General features: G+C 40.8%; 2 protein-coding genes and 8 non-coding genes across 11 annotated transcripts in view; 1 reads left to right on the top strand and 9 right to left on the bottom strand.

Annotated features, from left to right (window-relative positions):
* Positions 1-13986, top strand: part of lrrc75bb (leucine rich repeat containing 75Bb) — a 66734-nt gene extending 52748 nt beyond the window's left edge. Inside the window, 1 exon segment of one of the 2 annotated variants that reach the window (NM_001386713.1) lies at positions 13073-13718. In NM_001386713.1, coding sequence (NP_001373642.1) covers positions 13073-13646 — 574 coding nt within the window. In that variant the 3' untranslated portion in view covers positions 13647-13718. 2 annotated transcript variants of the gene reach the window in all.
* ess2 (ess-2 splicing factor homolog) overlaps positions 1-24135 on the bottom strand; it is a 779665-nt gene that overhangs the window by 391329 nt on the left and 364201 nt on the right. The gene's annotated exons all lie outside the window — the stretch shown is intronic.
* trnag-gcc (transfer RNA glycine (anticodon GCC)) lies at positions 8096-8166 on the bottom strand. Its single transcript has one exon. It is a non-coding gene; the product is annotated as a tRNA-Gly (tRNA).
* Positions 8862-8932, bottom strand: trnag-gcc (transfer RNA glycine (anticodon GCC)). Its single transcript has one exon. It is a non-coding gene; the product is annotated as a tRNA-Gly (tRNA).
* Positions 9215-9285, bottom strand: trnag-gcc (transfer RNA glycine (anticodon GCC)). Its single transcript has one exon. It is a non-coding gene; the product is annotated as a tRNA-Gly (tRNA).
* trnag-gcc (transfer RNA glycine (anticodon GCC)) lies at positions 10303-10373 on the bottom strand. Its single transcript has one exon. It is a non-coding gene; the product is annotated as a tRNA-Gly (tRNA).
* On the bottom strand, positions 14004-14074 carry trnag-gcc (transfer RNA glycine (anticodon GCC)). Its single transcript has one exon. It is a non-coding gene; the product is annotated as a tRNA-Gly (tRNA).
* On the bottom strand, positions 20223-20293 carry trnag-gcc (transfer RNA glycine (anticodon GCC)). The gene has a single exon. It is a non-coding gene; the product is annotated as a tRNA-Gly (tRNA).
* On the bottom strand, positions 22471-22541 carry trnag-gcc (transfer RNA glycine (anticodon GCC)). Its single transcript has one exon. It is a non-coding gene; the product is annotated as a tRNA-Gly (tRNA).
* On the bottom strand, positions 23299-23369 carry trnag-gcc (transfer RNA glycine (anticodon GCC)). Its single transcript has one exon. It is a non-coding gene; the product is annotated as a tRNA-Gly (tRNA).

Genomic DNA, 24135 nt, shown 5'->3' on the forward strand with positions numbered 1-24135 from the left:
TTATATTAGGTTCTCAACGTGAAATGTGTCACTGCTTTGGAACTATATCTTCCTCCTCATCTTTATAGTTATCATGCTTATTGTGAACTGGCCTTAAGTATGTGATTTGGGATGCACCTATTGGATCCTCGCCTTGTTTTTCGTTCCAGAACGTAACACATATACAGCTTAAATGTTATATTTTTGGCTGGTAAATGCTTCTGTTGATGTCACAGGTCATCATCATCATCAGCAGGGGTTAATTTTAGACCCTAATTGTGCTTTGAAAGTGTGTTTCATACAAGTTTCTCATCAGCCACTCAGCAGATCATCATGCATATTATCATCAGTATAATTATTGCTATCGTTTCTCCACCACAGGCTCTTTTCTCTTTCAGATATAGCACTGCTACACGTCAGAAATGAGGAAGGGTTTGTGTTGTAATCCAGCTCAGATTGCAGATCTATCTTTGTGCATAATTAGACAAACCTTTCATTAAAATTACGCTGATGTTCGTGTCGTTGCAAGCGCCCTGCGATTACGCTGGGTTTCCAGGAACAATCAGCCTGATAAGTGAAATAACAAGCTCACGACAGTTTTCTGCGCACTTTAGCTTCGTTTTTACGTCAAATTTCATTTAGATTTTGTAGATACATATAGATTGATACATAAAAGTGACAAACGCTTAAAATTAAAGAATTAAATTATTCAGTCTGTTAATGAAACAATTTATCAGAGGCCATTTTTATTGTTAGTACTAATTCATGTGATGAGAACTTACACTCGCTGGCCACTTTATTAGGTACACCTTACTATTAGCGTGTTGGACCCCCATTTGCCTTAAGAGCTGCCCTAATCCTTCATGTATAGATTCAACAAGATACTGGAAATATTCCTCCGAGATTTTGCTCCATATTGACATGATAGCATCACACAGTTGATGCAGATTCGGCTGCACATCCATGATGCCAATCTCTCGTTCCACCACATCCCAAAGGTGCTCTATTGGATTGAGCTCTGGTGACTGTGGAGGCCATTTGAGTACAGTGAACTCATTGTCATGTTCAAGAAACCAGTCTGAGATAATTCACGCTTTATGACATGGTGTGTTATCCTGCTGGAAGCCAGAAGATGGGTACACTGTGGTCATAAAGGGATGGACATGGTCAGCAACAATACTCAGGTAGGCTGTGATTGTTGACACGGCGCTCAATTGGTACTAATGGGTCCAAAGTGTACCAAGGAACTATCCCCGACACTGTTACACCACCACCACCAGCATGAATCGTTTATACAAGGCAGGATGGATCCATGCTTTCATGTTGTTGTCACGGTAGCTATAGGGAGTCCCCATAATGCATAAAAACCCAATGTGTGTGTGTGCATGTGTATCTCTCTCTCTCTCTCCTCGTTTACACTAACATGTTTTAGTTTTAAAAGCATATGTTATGCAAAAGGCATATGAGTTTTTGAGCCCTGAAAACTTTTTGGAAACACTGAAGTGGCCATTTTGGTTTTAAAATGCTGCTACTCTGTGTTTGTGTAAATGAGGGAAAATGGAGGTATGACTGCAGACATTCGCCTATATGATTGGCTTTCCCTCAATATTAAAGGTGCAGTAGTTGATCTTTCACAATGCTAACAGCTTAGCATACATCTCTGAATCACAGTCCCTCCCCTGCCGTCTAGAGCCACGCCTCCTAGAACAGCAAAAGAACCCTCTCTCATGTGTTAAAAGCGACTAGTGCTTGTCCATGGAGGTGCAAGCCAAACTGACATGCTATTTCAGAGTGAATATTTAGAGTTGCATGGTAAACAATATAGGGAGAGACTAGGCGGAATAGCAGTATTTACTTGTGTTTTGTTGTTAAACTAATTAAAATCTACACTATAGATGCTGTACAAGGTCCCTTATTAAACTGAAAATAGTCTTATCAATCTTTTATCGGAAGATTTTAGTGGCTGAACAACACTTCTGTGAAGATATAACCCGTTTGTAACAACAACATCACATCAGCTTTGCATGAAGCTAAAATAGTTTTAAAGCAAAACATTACCTTTCTAAGAGAAATCCTTCAGCCATTGTTTCATCCTTTCTCCAGCGTGCAAAGGTAACTCCAATATTGATTCAGGTTTTTAAAAAGTTTTGATTCAGTAGGTTTTTACCAATTTCGCGGGTGCGCGCGCCCTCTCTTGTGAACGCACAGCACCAACAGCGGTCGGCGGAGCTGCGTACAAACGGCTGCGCAGTTGTTCAAATCTGCATTTGCTGACGGACAGTCTGACCTGCTAATCGGAATTATAAGAGATGACGGTCCGACTCTATTTAATTGGATAAACATTTTTTTGTTTTATGCCTTACCCAAAATATAAAAATACATATAAACACATTTAGATCATTTACTGTAATCATTACTATTAGACTGTGAAGAGACTTTCAACCAGCACAACAAAACATGCTTCTGAAGACAATCACCTACTGCACCTTTAAGTGCACAGAGTTCAGTCTTGCGCCCTTTCCTTGAGTTCAGACTTCACAAATTGAAATGGAAAACAAACTCCCGAGGACACATCGGGTGAGTCTTTAAAGGGAACAGCGTACTTTATAATGTTATTCACACCACCCTGGCTATCTCAACAATAAAATCAAGACATGATTTAAGGCACTGCCTATTTATATTTTAATATTAACAACTTAACAGACACCAAAAATGTTGAGGCGTCGTGTAGCTGCATATTTATATGAGCGTCATCTTTACTGTATGCATAACAAAACGAAGCCTATAACATCACTGCCTCCTTTAATTTTCATAGAAAATAAAATCCTACTCTCTCTTTTGCTGAATATCAGTTTTAATCATCGATAATGGCCATTTTAAAGGTATAATGTGCAATAAGTTTATACAATATAGGAAATAAACGCAGTCAAATGTGCAGAATCAGTGTACGCGGTTACATTAATTCCTATATTAACTCATCTTAGCGCTCAGCTAAAACACGATACCTGAAAGCAAGTGATAGATTCAAAACACCAAAGAGTCGTTAAAGACGAGATTAATTAAATATCACGTTTAACAACTATAGTGAGATGCAATCCAGCGGAAGATTCTTGATGAACTGTCTGATGTGCACTGCTCTCACCTGGGGAGGTGTGCTCAAAGCACCCGCTGACTGCAGACCTCTGCACATGCTGCAGCGCATGCCAGAATGTGTGTGTGGTCGCGTGATGCACCTTTTCAGCGGTATAGTGTGGACGGAGATCTGTTCAGAAACGCTAGGTGAAATGCTAGTATGGACGTGGATATTTTTCATCCTAAAACGCCTTTTTAAAACTAAAACGTATTAACGTATACAGGGCCTCTGTCGCTCCCTCTCTGTGCGTGTATCTCTCTCTCTCTCTGTGTGTGTGTGGAGCAGGATTATCTGCTCTGAGGACTGGCACCGCTTCAGTCTGACACTCGCACTGGCCTCTGACGAATCATTAGACCAGGCTGGCATCAGCTCATGTGCCACACACACACACTGGCAGATCAGCCTTGAATGACCTCTTGTGTTTTGGAGAATCTCTGGATGTCTTCAGATATACTGTGACTGAAGCAGAAACTAAAGGCCACAGGTCTGTTCACACTCAGAATATGAAACATTTCTCTGTGTTTGTGTGTCAGAACTGCCCTAAATTCAGTCATCATTTTAACTGGTGTGCTTCCAGACTGGAGAATCTGCACGCTGTGTACAGTTTAAAGGGCCACAAACCCCCCTGTCTCAGCAGGGTGTATTCACACCTCTAGCTTGAAATGGATAGTGGGTAAAGCCTGATTTATACTTCTGCGTCAAGTGACCGGCGTGACCCACAGGGGCGCAACTACACATTTACTGAGGGGTATGCGGGTTCAAATTTTGTGTGATCCCTCTTATTTTATATTAATTAATTAATAATAAATTAAGACAAATTTTCAGATTAATCTTATAACTTTTGACATTATGTATGATTTGACAGTTTATTTTGATGAAAATAAAACAAATCTAAACAGTTACATCTACATGACCACTTTCGGCTGTGGGACTGCATGTTATTGTGTTAAATGATTTTGAATTAAACAATAACAATATTATATTCGTTTAAAATGCAAAATAATGTTTTTTAACAAAACATATTTATTTATTTTTATTATTTGAAACTTTTAATAAGGATAATTTTAAAAATAGTTTTGGCACAACGGCGCCCCCCCATGTGTGGCGCCCCTATGCGCCGCATATACTGCATACCCCCTTGTTGCGCCACTGGTGACCCACGGCGCATGCAACGCGCATGGCTGTGCATTTATACTTCTGCGCACTGTCTCTGTCGGTCTGCATTAACACTTCCGAAACGCTAGTTGGCAGTGAGGTGTAAATGTTCCTCTGTTTCAAGTTTCTTCGCTGCTTTTTTGCATTTCCTGAACACTTCCGGGATGTACAAGTGGCTCAAACTCGCTCATTTTGAGGCAGGAACTGGCGGACGTGCAACAACTTTAACTATGAGGTAAACACAAAACAAAACGTTCCATCCAGAGCTCCTTCATGGTGCTCCACACTTGTAAACAATCGCTCGCGCCATTCGCGCAGCTCTCGGTCCCGCCCAGACTCGTCAGCACTACCAAGCCGACCAATCACAGAGCTTGCGCTACACGTTGTTGCGACGTGTAGTTACATTTTTTGAGAGGTGCACGTCAGTGACGCCGATGGCCACGGCGAAGGGCTATGCGTCAGCGCCGTAGTATACGCAGACGTTTGACGCAGAAGTATAAATCAGCCTTAAGTCCAGCTTTGTTTAGGTGGGAGTGTCAGGGGAGGGAAAGAGGAAAGGTTTGCATAAAAATGGGAGTTTCCGTTTTCCGATTTTCACAGCGGCAACACAGACACAGGGGAGAGAGACAGTATCCCCTTTCACACATACAGACCTTTCCGGAAAATTATCGGCAATATTTCGGAATGCTGTGTATGTGTGAACAAGTCCTTTTTGAAAATACTGGTAAATTTGTGGCTGCCTTGTTAACTTGCCTAATAAACCTAATTAAATGTCACTTTAAGCTGAATACTAGTACATTGGTCCCTCATTAATCACGGGAGTTACAATCTAAAAATAACCTGCGATCAAAATCCGCAAAGTACTCAGCTTTATTATTTACAATTATTATGGATGTTTTAAGGCTATAAAACCCCTTAAAGGGCCATGAAACCCCCTCGTTTCAGCAGGGTGTTTTCACACCTCTACTTTGGAAAAAGTCAGAAAAGTGGGCGTGTCCAGCTCTGTTTAGGGGGGAGTGTCGGAGGAACTAAAGTGGGATGGTGTGGGAGTGTCTATTTGTGCACGCGCGAGTTTCAGAGTCAAAATACACACCCACACAGACAGGAGAAAGTGATGGTGTTTAACCTACATGGACATCAGTAGTCGAATTATTTGCCAAATTATTAAAAGTTGGACTTTAACTGCAGTTTGGCTCTTTCATTCAGGGAATTCATTCATGCCTCTCGCGACAAACGAGATATTTGATTCCAGGAACTGCTGCAAGCGTGTATTTTTCATGCAATGTTTGATACCGCACAGCGAATGAGAGAAAAAAAACCTCCGCATTTCCCGGAAACTTAGATGCACACGGCAGGTAGCGTCAGAAAGCCGTGTGTGTTATTCCGGTCACAAAATGCGGTGCTAACATTTCTGCACTCAGTGCAATAGTAACTTAATTCGATACGAACAAACTGAATAAACAAAGAGCACTGGTCGCTCACTTACCAAATCTGTAGAGACAGGACAATCACCAGCAACTAGAGCCGCGTCTTTATGGAGAGGAGACTACAAGCGAATTCAGATTTCAGCGTTTGCAGATGAGAACAGCTCTCAGGTAAACAATAATCCTCCTTAGACACGTAAGTTATTGTTGTCGAGCGTCGCGTACACTGTTAATCCACACGTGAGTCTGAGCTCTCACAGAGAGAAAATGAAAACGAAACTTAACAGCAGCAAACTGTAAAAGCAACACTTCACGCTTGTTTTGCCAACACAACGTGGCGTCTTTGTGGCGTAAACACGGTGACACTAATGAATATTAATGAAGTTCCACAATAGAGCGCGCTGATTGGTTTGAACCAAGCCTTACTCATGCATTAATGCATCACACTGTAAGACGTAATAAGACACTCTGGCTCAGAAGTCCAGTCTGCACGCTGGAATACACACTATTATGTCATGACCGTGACGCAGCTTCAAAAATTCGTTTCAAACAGGAAGTACAAATTTGCTTGAAATAATGCAAAAACAACCAATTTACACTTTTTAGTGAAATATAGGTGTCCTAATAGTTTTTTTAGCAGTGTGGGACACATATACGACTGTCAACAGCTCAAAACATGTGTTTTGGTGTTTCGTGACCCTTTAATACACCCTTTATACTTTTCTCCTACAGGCATTAACATTTTCACCTGTTTCTCTTTTGCTTAAACACTCTCATAAATCAAACCTTCGTAGAAAAATAAGTCAAGTATTATAGAATTAAACTACCCAGCAGACACACAACTTCAAATATAAAAGACATCGGTTATTATAAATGAGTCATTAAAACTATTATGCTTAGAATTGTGCTGTGAAATGTGTAATTCCATTAAACAGCAATTGAGGAATATAATTTACAGTGTGGATAATAACTCTTACTTCAACTGTGTATAATCTGGAATATCTCACCAGTACTGAAATGGGACTAGCCAACTGGAAAGTCGTAGTTCTGTGCGGTTCACGTTTAAGATGGCTGTGAAAATCTGATTACCAGCTGCAGAAAGCTCACAGAAGGACCACAGGCATGATCTCTGGAGAGATTCACAGACCATAGAAACCAAAAGTGGTGACTGTCCGCTCGGCAGAGACACCTCACATCACTTTTAAATATAAATAAAGTCTTGGAGACATCAGTTTATATACAGCACATGTCAGAGTGTCAGTATGGGGCTGTATTAATGCAAATGGGCCTTCCAAGCTGCCACGGCATCACTGCTCACCAGAGAAATCATTTGAAGAGAGTTTTGACAATGTTATTTTCAGAGTTATGCTGTGAGATCTGCTCTGACAGGTTTTTGAATGGGTTTTACCCACAAGTCAGTGTGTGAAACTGACTGCCAGGTTTCTTAGTAAACTGGTCTTACAATGGTGCAATGTACATCTTTAGCAATAGATGTTAGAATGAGTGTAAATCTGTCAATGTGTGACCTTAATGTAGGACTGTTATCTCTTCGTAATGGCTGTGCAAGGCTTTTGTCTTTTGTTTGAATGCTTTGGGATATTTTCACAGTGTGTATTTATGCATGTGGTTTATATTCGTGATTTTAAAGCTTGTTTCATTGTAGTCTTGCGCTTGATTGCTCATTCAAGCTCTTTGCTGTTTTTGAGGTTGCGTTTGATAGGTCATGTAAGCTCCTGGTGAAAACATGTCAATATCCCAAAGGGCAGAGTGGATGTACGAGGCAATTACAGCCAGTAGATCTCTCATTAAGCAGGTCGCTCAGTTCCTTCATGGATTCTATATTGTTCCACGGTGAATGCAATCAATGCATTGAGTTTTGTTTACTGACCTTACATACGACACTAAAAATGAATGTAAATGTGTGTGTGTGTGTGTGTTTATTTATTTGTGGATTTAGCTGTTTATCTCTTGTCAATTTCAAAGGCCTGTTCTGCAAAGTGTCACATTTTTGTGGACAAAACTCTTACATTGGCTGGTTTGTTCTAGAAAACGCTTTTTCAGGCCAATTTTGGGAATTTTATTGAGGGCGAGAATTCTACAATTGAACCACTAATGTTTTTTTAGACTGTTTTATGAGGTCTTTGAAAAAAAAAACTGACTTATTCCTGTAAAGCAGGGGTCAACAATCACGGTCCTGGAGGGTCGGTGTCCTTGCAGGTTTTAGTTCCAACTTGCCTAAACGCACCTGCCTGGATGTTTCAAGTATACCAAGTAAGACCTTGATTAACTTGTTCAGGTGTGTTTGATTAGGGTTGGAACAAAAATCTGCTGGACACCGGCCCTCCAGGAATAAGTTTGGTGACCACTGCTGTAAAGTGTGAAATATTGGGCATCAAAACATATATGCATTGGCCGGGCATCGAACCCGGGCCTCCCACGTGGCAGGCGAGAATTCTACCACTGAACCACCAATGCTTGTGAAGGCCATCTTTGGGGTCCCTGAAACTCTCAGGAAAGTGGGACATTTTGGGCCTGAAAAAGCATACTTAAATTGGCCAGAAATTGAATATTGTGGTTGTGTGAGTCTCTAGGGAATTATTCAGTCCTTTTTTAGGAACATTGACTGGGAATCGAACCCGGGCCTTAGGCGTGGCAGGCGAAAATTCTACAATTGAGCCACTAATGTTTTTCTGCCTGTTTTATGGGGTCTCTGAAAAATATCAGACTTTTTCCGTAAAGTGTGAAAGATTGAGCGTCAAAGCATTGGCTGGGAATCGAACCCAGGCCTCCTCTGTGGAAGGCAAGAATTCTACCACTGATCCACCAATGTTTATTTAGGTCACTTTTTAGGGTCTCGGGAAAAAAATCTGAATCTTTCAGGAAACTATAACATTCTGGGCCTCAAAACATATTTGCATTGGTGAGAAATTGAACCTTGGACCTGAAAAGACATACTTAAATTGGCCAGAAATTGAATCTTGGGGTTGTGTGGGTCTCTAGGGAATTATTCTGTCCTTTATTTAGGAACATTGGCTGGGAATCGTATCCTCAGGCATGACAGGCGAAAATTCTACAATTAAACCACTAATGTTTTTTAGATTGTTTTATGCAGTCTCTGAAAAAAATCTGACTTTTTCTGTAAAGTGTGAAAGATTGAGTATCAAAACAAACGCATTGGCTGGGAATTGAACCTGGGCCTCTCGCATGGCAGGCGAGAGTTTTACCACTGAACCACCAATGCTTTCTCATGTTGTTTTTTGGGGTCTCTGAAAAAATTCAAGAACTTTTAAGGAAAGTGATGTTTTGGGGCTCAAAACATACTTACGTTGGCCAGAAATTGATGCTTGGTTTCCTGTGGGGGCCTCTTAGGAATTATTCAGTGCATTTTTAGGGACACTCTTTAGGCATGGCAGGTGAAAACTCTCCAACTGAACCACTAATGTTTTTAGGGTGTTTTATGGGGTCTCTGAAAAAAAATAGACTTTTTCTGTAAAGTGTGAAATTCTGGGCTTCAAAACATACTTGCATTGGCCGGGAATCGAACCCGGGCCTCCCGCGTGGCAGGCGAGAATTCTACCACTGAACCACCAATGCTTGTTTAAGATAGTTTTCAGGGTGTCTGTAAAAAATCAGAAACTTTCGGGAAAGTGTGACATTTTTGGCCTGAAAATACATACTTACATTGGCCAGAAATTGAATCTTATGGGTCTCTGGTGAATTATTCAGTCCTTTTTTAGGAACATTGGCTGAAAATTGAACCCAGGCCTCAGGCATGGTATGTGAAAATTGTATAATTAAACCACTAATGTTTTTCAGGCTGTTTCTGCAGTCTCTGAAAAAAAATTCTGACTTTTTCTGTAAAGTGTGAAATATTGGGCATCAAAACAAATGCATTGGCTGGGAATTGAACCTGGGCCTCCCATGTGGCAGGTGAGATTTCTACAACTGAACCACCAATGTTTATTCAGGCTGCTTTTTAGGGTCTCTGAAAAAAATTCAGGAACTTTCGGGAAAGTGATGTTTTGGGCCTCAAAACATACTTACGTTGACCAGAAATTGAAGCTTGGGTTCCTGTGGGGGTCTTTAAGGAATTATTCAGTGCATTTTTAGGGACAGTCTTCAGGCATGGCAGGTGAAAACTCTCCAACTGAACCACTAATGTTTTTTAGGGTGTTTTATGGGGTCTCTGAAAAAAACAGATTTTTCTGTGAAGTGTGAAATTCTGGGCATCAAAACAAATGCATTAGCTGGGAATTGAACCTGGGCCTCCCATGTGGCAGGTGAGAATTCTACCACTGAACCACCTATGTTTACTCAGTCTGCTTTTTAGGGTCTCTGAAAAAAATTCAGAAACTTTCGGGAAAGTAATGTTTTGGGCCTCAAAACATGCTTACGTTGACCAGAAATTGAAGCTTGGGTTCCTGTGGGGGCCTCTGAGGAATTATTCAGTTCTTTTTTTAGGAACATCGGCCGGGAATTGAACCCCACACCTTAGGCATGGCAGGAGAAAATTCCACAACTGATTCACTAGTGTTTTAGGCTGTTTAATGGGGTCTCTGAAAAATATGACTTTTTCTGTAAAGTGTAAAATTCTGGGCTTTAAACCCTGTTTGCATTGGCCGGGAATCGAACCCGGGCCTCCCGCGTGGCAGGCGAGAATTCTACCACTGAACCACCAATGCTTCTACAATCAGAAATTTTAAGGCCTCTGAAAAAAGTTCCAGACCAGTCCTGGCATATCTGAAATGCTTTGGTGAATCTTGTATGTATAGTCCTGCTACATTATTTAAATGAGCCTAAAATAGTCGTCATTATCAAATATGTCAGGTGACAATTTTAACAATGTCCCTGAGATAAAGGGTTGTTATCTCAAGTCTAAGCCGATTAGCTCAACCATGTTACATTGCAGATAGAAAAGGAGTTTTAGATTGCCGTCTGAAACCAACCCCATCCATTCCACCCCCATCCCACCAACTCCAGGAGCTCTCAGCACCCTTCCTCACGACTATGTCTCCAACACATAGTGCTGTTTTTGAAAAAAAGGCTGATCCATGCGTTTTGTTTGGCTGGACCTCTGGCTCCTACGCAGAAAAGTGCCAGCGGCATGCCAGGCAGCCCCTGTAGGAAAGCCCATAATCCAATCAGACAAGCCCAAACTCAGAACAATAGAGCGCATGGCGTAGGAAGTCCAAATCCTGCAGTCACAGCAAAAGCCCCTCTCAATGTAATGCTATCATGCCAGGCAGGGGAGAAGCAGATGGACTTTCCCCACTGCAGAGGAGTGGATGCTGCAGCGAGATTGAAGGAGGGAGCTGCATTGCTGTTCAGTTGTCAGCTCTCTAATTTAAAGCGTAGTTAGCCATTGCTCATGCATTGGAATCTATATTATTCCCCACTCCTTTAGAATATTTCATGGCAATGTAATGCAAAGAATTGGTCAGGCTTTCATATGTATGTGGAAGACAAGCTGAATTATGCTTAATTTCAGGGATCAATAGCCCTGCTCGTTTAGGCGGATGCCCCGTGGCTCCTGTAACATCCACTAGTTCATCAATACAGCATTATCCATATAAAGCCAAACATCTCCATCAGCCTGAGATGCCACATGTTTCCATTTTTTGGTGCATGCACTCATTTCCTCTGACAGCGTGACCGCTCTGGGCAAGAACAATGACTCATTGAACCCTATCCATACGTTAAATTTCCATATTTCCTTCCCTATTTGTGGGTCTCTAATCCAAAACCCACAGCCTTGTGTATGACTCGATAGTGTGCATTAAAATTTCAACCGAGGAGCCTGTGTTGTTGCTCAGGCTTTGCATATATGGATATGCGGAGGACGTGCTGATGGGTAATGTGCAGTGACAGGGGGGGAAATGCAGGCGCTGCGCACAGTCACTGCGCATTAAAGACAGCATTGGTCATCAACAAGTTGGCAGAGTTTAATTGAAACCGCCTGCCATTTTATGACCCTTATCTTAGTAAACAAACTGTTCGGTTAAGTCACATTGATTATGAGCTGAATGACTTTTGTTTGAATGACTAATATGCTTTATGGGGATTAAGTCAACCATAAAACGATGTCCCATATTTCCCTTGCTGTAATTAATGTTAGTACGGTGTAAGGCTGTATTAAAGGAGCCTAAAGTACTTGTGCTACATTGAACTCTATGCTGGAGCGGCATTTGCTGCATATTGCATAATAAGGGAATTAACCCTGCATCCAAGAAAACATGACATCCACATTTAAGGCAAAAATGCAACATCTTTGTTATTGATGTTTATACTGAGTAACTTGAATATACTTTAAGAGTTCACACTTAGCTGATGATTAATTATAAAGCTTGTTTGGCATGCTGTCCTGGGAGAGAGCCCTGAGCTCATGAGATCCTGGAGCCCAGGGCTCCCTCCCGTTGCAAAGCGGGAGGGGAGTTTGAGCTCAGGTAGATCTCGAGAACTCCCCTGCTGTAGCAAGTGAATGCTCTTGAAACTAATTACTAACTAGAAGCGTGTCTATGTTGACAATTTGGATTGTTCAATTGACTTAATTGCATGTTTTTAGGCGGTGGGAGGAAACCGGGGAACCCGGGGGAAACCCACGTGAGCACGGGGAGAAGTGCAAAACTCTGCACAGAAATGTCTGCTAGTTTTGGTAAAGCCAGGAACCAGAGACATTCTTGCTGTGAGGCGACAGTGCTAGGCACTGGGCTAGGCACTCCCAGTTGGTGTTGATTGTTCTGTCTCTACAGATTTGGTAAGTGTGTGTGATCAGTGTTCTTTGTTTGTTTATTCAGAGGCAAAGTTGGTTTGTATCGTCAGCAGAACTCTTTCAGTTTTTAAAGACAGACCTTAGTCAAAATGATTTAGTTACAGTTTACAGTACGTTAATATCACTACAATATTATGGACTGAAAGATCTACTGTAAATGCTGCTCTCCGAGTGTAAACATGTAAACACCAAAATCAAACCTTTACCTTTGTACCTAATCCGTAGACAAGACAAACAACACCAACTGGATTGAGCGGCAAATCCGGATTTTACCATTTCCAGATGCAAAAAGCTCTCAGGTTAAAAATGTTCCTTGCAGACAAATCTTTGACGCATGTTAGCAGACCACTGTAATCCACAAATGAGGGTCCAACCAATTTTCACTTTTTTTTGTGAAATATATGTGTCCTAATAGTGTTTTAGCAGCGTGGGCACATGTTTTTGACTGGGATTGAACCCAGGTCTTCCACACAAAGATCTTGTATTCCCTTTAAAAGTGTGCAAAAGGTGTTTGTTCTGTACTCGCAATAAATATTTTGTAATATGATACATTATAAGCATCATAATAGCATAATGTGAAATGCTAATGCTGTTTTTTTTTTTCTTTCACAGTCTGAAGACTACACTGAAAAAGAAACTAGCAAATGATACCGTGGATCTGTCTGGGATTCCTCTCTCTGGCCGTGATTTGCATCGGGTGGCCTACTACCTTCAGAACAACGGCTCATCTGTGACAGCGGTGGACATCAGCTTCACAGAACTGCACGATGAGAGCTTGCGGCTTCTTTTGCCATACTTAGGAGTGCTACCGAAACTCTCCACGCTTGCCATCAATGGTAACCGGCTGACGGTTGCTATCCTTAAAGACCTAATAGAGGTGGTCAAGGACCCTCAAAAGTTTCCCTGTTTGGCTTGGGTGGACTTGGGCAACAATGTGGACATCTTTACCGTGCCCCAGCCGTTGCTGGTTGCCCTGCGCAGACGCTTTGGGATGAGAAGCAGCCTGCCTACTATCTACGAATACAGCGAGGGCCAGGGCAGCAGCTACTGCCTAGAGACGTCTGTTGAGGAAATCAGTGTGTTTGAGGAGGAAGAGGAGGACGAAGAGGATGAACTAGAAGACCATCTGGTGCTGGAAGCCTGGAGTGTAGAAGAGAAAAATACTTTACATTTCTGTGAGAGGTGATGGACACTTGTTTCTTGTGCTTTCTTATTTTCCATTGGCTGGAAATTCAACAAAGACCCAGCGAAAACTGCACCCCTAATGTTTATTGGTCTTTTTTTACTTATTTCAGAACTCTGTTATTGAAAATGTGCAGTTTTGGCACAACAAAGTTCTTTGTGCGTTGACCAGGAATCTAAGCTGGGCCTCCCAAGTGGCATGTGACAAATATACTTGTCGCTTGTCTGAAGAATGTTTTAAACTCTTAACCCTAAAAAACTTCTACCACTGAACTACCAATCCTTGATTTATGTGTAAACACAGTAACTTGACAGGTTTGTACTTGAAGGTGAAACAATTTTAGTTTCAAAAATGAACTGTTGCATTGGCCGGGAATCGAACCCGGGCCTCCCGCGTGGCAGGCGAGAATTCTACCACTGAACCACCAATGCTTGCTCATACAAATGTTTGGGTTTTGTTAAAAAACGGACAAACCTGTTTAGGGAAGTTACATCTTGGGCCTAGGCCTCGTGGCAGATGATAATTTCACAACTGAACCACAAATGTTTGTGGGGGCCTAGTTTTGAAGCAGTTTCAGGAAACCTTAACAGGTTTCGTTTAGTTGGAGAAACTTTTTAGTTTTAAAAGGCACTGCTGTTTTGGCAAGAAATCAAACCCAGAACTCCCATGTGGCAGGCAAGAGTTCTAACACTGCACCACAAATACTTTTTTAGGCTCTTTTTGGGGTCTCTAAAAAAATTCAGATCTTATTTAGAAAAGTACGATTTTGCAGGTAGGTACTGATGCACCCTGGAGACCTCTTAGTCAGTGGGAGGGATTACACCTCTAGTAGGCTGGGTTTAGGGTAAGTGTAGGTGTAATAGATATTAGCTATGTTTCCATCCACATATTTTGCATATGCGCATAAAAAAAAAGGTTGATGGAAACGCCATGATGCGCATAAAGTTTGAATATGCGCAAAAAAACTTTTTATTCGATAAGAAAATATGCCCATAAACTACGATGGAAACACTTTTACCGCACAAATTTCAGTATGCGCATTTAAAAAAAGGTAATTTTGTGATAAGAGATCATGTGATAGAAAATTTGTGTAAATGGACAAACCAGCAGGCTGAGCACACTGTAAACCGTCTGACCTGTTGTTTTGGTCATTATAAAACTCCTTACCGTTTAAGTATTAGTGTCATTATATTATTAATGACCTCCAGAATTAAGTGTCTGTGCTCCGCGTCTGACACCCTCAAACGCCACCGCGCGTTTACTGCATGTCAGGATTGCCTTCTGTGGCGCAAGTCATTTATTAAATAAAGAAAAGATTGACACAGCTTCTCCTACTGCAGCAAATTCAGTTTTTTTTGTTGATATTTGGTGCCAGTTAATCAGGATGTGACGATTTTGTTCGCTTTTGGATGGAAACGCTGCTTTCTTCGCTCGTCTTTTATGCGATAATCCAGTTTTGCGCATAGTTCATTCGCATTTTTGGATGGAAACATAGCTTGCTCATGCAGATGTTTGGGTTTTCTTAAAAAACGGACAAACCTGTTTAGGGAAGTTACATCTTGGGCCTAGGCCTCGTGGCAGATGATAATTTCACAACTGAACCACAAATGTTTGTGGGGGCCTAGTTTTGAAGCAGTTTCAGGAAACCTTAACAGGTTTCGTTTAGTTGGAGAAACTTTTTAGTTTTAAAAGGCACTGCTGTTTTGGCAAGAAATCAAACCCAGAACTCCCATGTGGCAGGCAAGAGTTCTAACACTGCACCACAAATACTTTTTTAGGCTCTTTTTGGGGTCTCTAAAAAAAATTCAGATCTTATTTAGAAAAGTGTGATTTTGTAGGTAGGTACTGATGCACCCTGGAGACCTCTTAGTCAGTGGGAGGGATTACACCTCTAGTAGGCTGGGTTTAGGGTAAGTGTAGGTGTAATAGATATTAGCTATGTTTCCATCCACATATTTTGCATATGCGCATAAAAAAAAAGGTTGATGGAAACGCCATGATGCGCATAAAGTTTGAATATGCGCAAAAAAACTTAAGCGCATAACTGAGTAGGATAAACTTTATATTCGATGAGAAAAGATGCCCATAAACTACGATGGAAACACTTTTACCGCACAAATTTCAGTATGCGCATTTAAAAAAAGGTAATTTTGTGATAAGAGATCATGTGATAGAAAATTTGTGTAAATGGACAAACCAGCAGGCTGAGCACACTGTAAACCGTCTGACCTGTTGTTTTGGTCATTATAAAACTCCTTACCGTTTAAGTATTAGTGTCATTATATTATTAATGACCTCCAGAATTAAGTGTCTGTGCTCCGCGTCTGACACCCTCAAACGCCACCGCGCGTTCACTGCATGTCAGGATTGCCTTCTGAGGCGCAAGTCATTTATTAAATAAAGAAAAGATTGACACAGCTTCTCCTACTGCAGCAAATTCAGTTTTTTTTGTTGATATTTGGTGCCAGTTAATCAGGATGTGACGATTTTGTTCGCTTTTGGATGGAAACGCTGCTTTCTTCGCTCGTCTTTTATGCGATAATCCAGTTTTGCGCATAGTTCATTCGCATTTTTGGATGGAAACATAGCTACTGATAAAACAATTTGGGTAGGTGTAAACATCCTTAAAACACAAAAAGGTTGGACTCTGTTTCATGTACAAGACATTAAATAAAAGAAAACTCCACAAGGTGTGTACAGCCTACTTGGAGCTCTAATTCCACCCACTAGAGGCTGAACAGCACATTTGGAGCTGTCTTCGACCACCGTTTCTAGTACCATTTAAAAAATGTTGGACCTCAAAACATTATTGCATTGGCCGGGACTAAAACCGAGGCCTTCTGCATAGCAGGCACGAACTTTACCACTGAACCACCAATGCTTTCTCTTGCTGTTTTTTGGGGTCTCTGAAAAAAATTCAGGAACTTTTAGGAAAGTGTGACATTTTTGGCCTCAAAACATACTTTGGTTGAGAATTGAACCTTGGATTCCTATGTGACATCCAAGAATTCCACCACTGAACCATATATGCTTCTTGGGGCCATTTTGGGGGTTTCTGAAACAAATTCTGAAACTTTCAGGAAAGTGTGAAGCTTTGAATGTCAAAACTACTTGCATTTGCCGGGAATCAACCCAGGCCTCATGCATGGCAGATGAGAATTCAACCACTAAACCACCAACGCTTCTTCAAACTGATTTTTAGGGTCTCCTAAAAAAATCTGAACTTTTCAGCAAAGGTTAATTTTTTCGGCCTAGTCCTCGTGGCAGACGAGAAAACCACCCACTAAACCAGAACTGCTTGTGGACGATTAATTTTGATATGGTTTCAGGGAACCTTAACAGGTTTTGTTTACTACGTGAAACTTTTCAAAGGCACTGTTGCATTGACTGGGAATCAGTCCCAGACCTCCTGCATGGTTGGATATTTTTTAGAAGGTGAACTCTGCTTTTGATGTGGTGTCACCATAATTTTATGGATTTGTTCAATTGATCATTTTGGCCAAAAGGAAAGTAGTTGTTGCATTGCAAATTACAATTACATTCACCACCTTTATTATTCACTGCCACAAATCTACCACTTCATTGCTTTATAGTCCTGTATGGAGCTAATCATTTGCCAAAACAGTCTGATTTTGAATTGTGTTATTGACAATTGTAATTTAATAAAACAGAATTTTTATATGCTGTTAAATTTTTTTTTTATTTGAATTTCTTATTTTGAATTTCATAACTTGAATATTGAACATCTGAAATGTAAGACAACTGAATTTTTCCAAGGCTGAATTTGTTATAGACCTTTTTCATGGCTCCTGCATAGAGGGCGCCATAGCGACGAGCGTCTTCCGGTAGAATGCTAAAAACTTCCGTTTACAGCGTGTACAACTGGTAATTTGCGCTCCGAAAATGGGTTTCAATAACGTTTTTAATGGATAACAGAGTGTTTTTGTGACACACAACTTAGAAATGTGTCTGTTAAAGCCGTTATAATCTGTCACATGTGGTTCAAGCGCGTCAGAAATACGAGAATAACGTTCTCCTAGTTCACGTGTCTGCCGTCAGAAATACAGTACCCGGCCTGTCAGCTGTTAGCTCAGCGGCTCTTTAATACACACACACACACACACACGCATAGAGAGAGAGAAAGAGTGAGAGAGAGAGAGAGAGAAAACCAGAGTACTGGCATGAAACTTAACAGGTATGAAAGTCGTGCAATTTACAAAAATGAGCAATAAAAGTCTGTTATTGATCCTCTGCTGGCTGATTTGCTGTTCATTCTAATTGCGAGCCGTTTGTGTTTTATTTCGTGTGTTGTATTCACCACGGTTTGTGTTTTTCTGTCATTTCGAAATGACACTAGCCTATATTTTCACTTTGTCACAGTTATTAAATCAGTGTGTCAGTGGCACAGTACAGGCTACGTGTGTGTGTCAAACATTTTGGTGAACTACATTTGTTTGGGCTGGTTATATATTTGAAATAAAGAGAAAATGTTGACTTTAGCGATGACGAGGCTTCATTTAAACTGCAGAAGATGCCGTCTGACAATGAGGGGAAAACGCCTCACAGCAGCTGTTTTCCATCCTATTAGATCGCATTTCTTTAAATGATCAGTCCAGGAGATGGTGCTGATGGACAACAGTATTAGTTCAAAGAGGATAAAAGCAGGTAAAATAGATTAAAACTATTGTTTCAAAGATGTCCAAATGTGACTGTTTACACGCATCAGCTGCCGACCGGAAGTTCTTCGCATTTTTCTTGCGCATACACGCAAAGCATAATGGGTAATTTTGCATTCCAAGAAAAAGGTCTATAGACACATTTTCAAACTTTGGTGATCGTCTACTCTTCCCTGTTGTTCACCCCTGACCTACTTTCTGCTGAATCTGAATTTCACGATCTGAATTTCTGGATATTCTGAATTTTAGGATACTGAATTTGATGTTGTGAATTTCTTCATCTTGAAAACTTGAAACTGTATTTTTTACAAACTGGATATGAAGTTTTAAAAAGCGTCTCTAAAAAATCCAGCCTTGAAAAATTCAGTTTTCTTACCTTTCCAATAGTATCTGGATGCAGCCTTTATGATGCAAGCTGAGACTGCATCACTCAGCGATGCAATGTCAGACACAATGCACTCAAATGGAGCTAGTGACGTCACTGTGACGGGTAGGGTTAGGTGAGCCCATTAAAAAGCATTGGATGCAGCCCAGATTGCACTGCACCAGGTCTGCAGCCAGACCCCTCTCTACATTTCAGATGTTCAATATTCAAGTTATGAAATTCAAATTGAAATTAAGAAATTCAAAACAATGTTTAACGGCATATAAAAATTCAGTTTTATTAAATTAAAATAGTCAACAACACAATTCAAATTCAGATTGTTTTGGCATATTATTAGCTCCATAGTCCTGCAGCCACCATCTCACAATTTGCTGTTTGCAAAGTCAATAACTGACAACATAATCTGTAACACACACAACAATCTGTACCGTCCACAACTTCAGGGTTTCTGATGTCAAACTTTAAGGTTTTTGCTAGTGACAGATATGACCAAACGCTCCCCTCCGAGAAAGTCCAGGGTAGATTTGCCTCAATCAGAGCGAGGAGAGGTGAGAGAAAAGGGCTACTGGAGTGCCTGTGGGCTAAGAGACATACTGATGTCTGCATGTTTGCGTGTATGATGTGTTTGTGATGCAAATGTAGCTTCAGCCAGAGCTCATTAAACAGGACACACAGGCTGCTGAGAGACTAACAATGCCACACGAGCGACATGATTATTTTTCATTAAATCTCTTCTAGTTTTCAACAGGCAGTGGCTTTTTAAGATGTTTCTTCAACACAAGAACCATGTTTGTGCAGTCAGTGAAAATGATTTCAGTTTGTTTCATAGAAACATTTCGTTTGCTTCATTTTATTTTGTATTTTTGAAACATATTTGATGTAACAAGTTCATTGAATGTTAATGTTGTGTGCGTGCCAGTTTTTTTGACAGTAACTGTGACCTTTTGAGTTGTTTTATGATGCCCTTTGCTCCACGGGTGGTGTTTTCTTTACAGACGCGTGTCTGATTTGCACTTTACATAACAGAAGTTTCTACATGACTAGTCGTTTTTTGTCTCGTTTATTACTCCATGTAGTTTAGATTTAGTATAAATGTCGCACACAAATGACGTGATGGTTTTGAATACCTTTGATGGTCTTTATTTTTCTGTTTTATAATAAACACCAATGAATGATTGATTGTTCTTGCTGTGTAAAATAAACGGTCTATTTAATTAAAAAAGACATCCTTATGCTTCCAATTGGTTTAATTGTTTGTCTTTGTTGTTTGATTTTCTCTAATGTGTGTTCAAGAATTCATGAACAGTAAGTTTTTTTTTTTTTATCAGTACTGTACACAGTAACTTCACAGGTTTGTACTTGAAGGTGAAACAAATGTTTCAAACCCAGACCTCTCAAGTGACAGGTAAGAATTCTACCACTGAACCACCAATGTTTTTTCAGGCAATTTGTTTGGATTTCTGAATTAAAAACTTACTTTTTTAGGAAAGTGAGAAATTTTGGGCCTTAAAAGGTCCATGCATTGGCCGGGAATCGAACCCAGGCCTCCCGCGTGGCAGGCGAGAATTCTACCACTGAACCACCAATGCTTTCACGGAAGGCTTTGTGGGGTCTCTCAAAAAAATGCATAAAATGTGGCCCCAGGCCTCATGGCAGGCAAAAGTTTTACCACTGAACCATTCATGTTTATATACAGACTGAGGTTTGATGTGGTTGAAGGGACAGTTAGCAGATTTTGTTTAGTACATGAAACTGTTTTAGTTACAAAAGCTCCTAGCCCAGAATCCTCCATGTGGCAGCAGGAATTACCCCACTGAACCATCAATGCTTTGTCAGGCTGTTTTTTTTTTTGGTTCATGAAAAAAAAAATCTAACCTTTTCAGGTAAGGTACATCTTGGGCCTACGCCTCGTGGCAGCTTAGAAGTCTACAACTGAACGACAAATGTTTGTAAATGTTTTGATGTGGTTTCAGGAAACCTTAAAGGGTCACGAAACACCAAAACACATGTTTTGAGCTGTTGACAGTCGTATATGTGTCCCACACTGCTAAAAACACTATTAGGACACCTATATTTCACTAAAAAGTGTAAATTGGTTGTTTTTGCGTTATTTCAAGCAAATTCGTTCTTCCTGTTTGAAACGAATTGTTGAACCTGCGTCACGGTCATGACATAATAGTGTGTATTCCAGCGTGCAGACTGGACGTCTGTGCCAGAGTGTGTCTTATTACGTCTTACAGTGTGTTGCATTAATGCATGAGTAAGGCTTGGTTCAAACCAATCAGCGCGCTCTATTGTGCAACTTCATTAATATTCATTACTGTCACAGTGTAGACGGCAAAGACACCACGTTGTATTGGCAAAACAAGCGTGAAGTGTTGCTTTTATAGTTTGCTGCAGTTAAGTTTTGTTTTCATTTTCTCTCTGTGAGAGGTCAGAGTCACGCGTGGATTAACAGTGTACGCGACGCGCGACAACAATAACTTACGTGTCTAAGGAGGATTATTGTTTACCTGAGAGCTGTTCTCATCTGCAAACGCTGAGATCCAGTTTGTTGTCTCCTCTAAATAAAGACGCGGCTCTAGTTGCTGGTGATTGTCCTGTCTGTACAGATTTGGTAAGTGAGCGACCAGTGCTCTTGGTTTATTCAGTTCGTATCAAACAAACTATTGAACCGAGTGCAATAGTTAGCACTAACCGTTACAACCAATCTATAACCTCGTGTTGGATTTTGTGACCGGAATAACACACGCAGCTTTCTGACGCTACCTGCCGTGTGTATCTAAGTTTCCGGGAAATGCTGAGTTTTTTTTTCTGTCATTCGCCATGCGGTATCAAACATTGCATGAAAAATACACGCTTAGAGCAGATCCTCGAATCAAATATCACGTTTGTCGGGAGGGACATTAATGAATTCCCTGAATGAAAGAGCCAAACTGCAGTTAAAGTCCACCATTTATTAATTTGGCAAATAATTCGACTACAGCTGTCCATGTAAACAGTCACATTGTCCGCTGTGGTTGTGTGTTTTGACTCTGAAATTCAGCGCACCCAAATAGACACTCCCATACCAAGCCGCTTTTCTTCCTCAGACACTCCCCCCTAAACAGAGCTGGACACGCCCACTTTTCTGACTTTTTCCAAAGTAGAGGTGTGAAAACACACTGCTGAAACGAGGGGGCTTTCATGGCCCTTTAACAGGTTTCGTTTAGTAGGTGAAACTATTTTAGTTTCAAAAGGCAAGAAATCAAACCCAGACCTCCTGCATGGCAGGCAAGAATTCTAGCACTGAACCACCAATGCTTTTACAGCATGTTTTATGGGGTTTCTGAAAAAAAATCCAGAACTTTTCGCTTGTCTGAAAAATGTTTTACAATGTTAGCCTAAAAAGTCTTTTAATACTGCACTACTGGTCATTGCAAAGGCCTACATTTTATGTGTTATCGCAGTAAATTGACAAGCTCTTACTTAAAGGTGGAACAATTTTAGCTATTGCATTGGCCAGGAGTTGAACCCAGGCCTCCCACACAGCAGGCGAGAAATGTACCACTAAACTAGCAATGCTTTTACAGCCTCATTTATGGAGTCTCTAAAAAAAATCCAGAACTTTTTAGGAAAGTGAAATTTTAGGCCTAGGCCTTGTGGCACGCAGGAATTCTTGCACTGAACCACCAGTGTCTATTCAGGCCTAGTTTTGATGTGGTTTAAGGGATACTTAACAGGTTTCGTTAAGCAGGCGAACTGTTTATGTTTAAAAAGGCACTGTTGCATTGGCCGGGAATCGAACCCGGGCCTCCCGCGAGGCAGGCGAGAATTCTACCACTGAACCACCAATGCTTGAAGATACACATATGTGGGATCTCTATAAAAATCCAGATCTTTTCGGGAAAGTCTGCAATTTTGCATGTAGCAATTTTGTCTTCCATAATTAATGTACAGCAAGTTATTTTTATCATCACTATCAGAAAATACCAGGATGCAATGGACACTTTTGAACAATAACATTTTCTATTGGCTGGAAATGTAACAGACCCAGCGAAAATTGTACCATTAATGTTTATTGGTCTTTTTATCTTCAACTTAACTCTGTTGTGCCAAAACTGCACACTTTCTATAACAAACTTCTTTGTGCATTGACCAGGAATCTAAGCTGGGCCTCCCAAGAGGTCTGTAATAAATATACTTGTCGCTTGTCTGAAAAATGTTTTACAATGTTAGCCTCAAAAACCTTCACCCACTGAACTACCAATCCCTGCAAAGGCCTACATTTTATGTGTCATCACAGTAACTTGACAAGTTTATACTTGAAGGTGGAACAATTTGAGCTTCAAAAGGAGCTGTTGCATTGGGCAGGAATTAAACCAAGGTTATTCGCATGGCAGGCGAGAAATCTACCATTGAACTACCAATGCTTTTACAGTCTGACATATGAGGTTTCTAAAAAAATCCAGACCTTTTCAGGAAAGTGAAATTTTAGGTCTAGGCTTCGTAGGACGCAAGAATTCTAGCAATGAACCACCTGTGTTTATGCAGGCCTAGTTTTGATGTGGTTTCAGGGACACTTAACAGATTTCAAAGTTTCAAAAGGACCTGTTGCATTGGCCGGGAATCGAACCCGGGCCTCCCGCGTGGCAGGCGAGAATTCTACCACTGAACCACCAATGCTGGATGAGCCCAGCTTTATGGGGTCTGAAAAAAAGGTCCAGGCCTTTTCAGGTATGTGTGCAATTTTGCATTTTTTTCCAATCTGTCTTCAATATTTCATGTACAGTAAGTTATTTTTGTCATCATTATCAGAAAATACCAGGATGCAATGGAAACTTTTGAACAATAACATTCTATTCTATTCATCTATTGGCTGGAAATTTACCATAGACCCAGCGAAAATTGCACCACCAATGTTTATTGGTCTTTTTTATCTTCAATTTCATAACTCCGTTAAAGAAAATGTGCAGTTTTGGCACAACAAAGTTCTTTGTGCATTGACCAGGAATCTAAGCTGGGCCTCCCAAGAGGCATGTGACAAAAATACTTGTCGCTTGTCTGAAGAATGTTTTAAAATCTTAACCTCAAAAAATCTTCTACAACTGAACTACCAATCCTTGCGAAGGCCCATGTTTTATGTGTAAACACAGTAACTTAGAGAATTCTACCACTGAACCACCAATGCCTATAGAAGCAGATTTATGGGGTCTCTAAAAAAAAAGGTCCAGACCTTTTTAGGAAAGTGTAGATATGGATGCAACCCAGAGCCTTCTAAAGCCTGGTTTATACTTCTGCGTCAAGTGACCGGCGCAACTCACGGCGCAGGCAACGCGCGTGGCTGTGCATTTATACTTCTGCGCGCTGTCTCCGTTGGTCTGCATTAACACTTCCGAAACGCTAGTGGGCAGTGAGGTGTAAATGTTCCTCTGTGTCGAGTTTCTTCGCT

Source organism: Danio rerio, chromosome 10, assembly GCF_049306965.1.
Source record: "Danio rerio strain Tuebingen ecotype United States chromosome 10, GRCz12tu, whole genome shotgun sequence".
In the NCBI taxonomy this organism is placed as follows: Eukaryota; Metazoa; Chordata; class Actinopteri; order Cypriniformes; family Danionidae; genus Danio; species Danio rerio.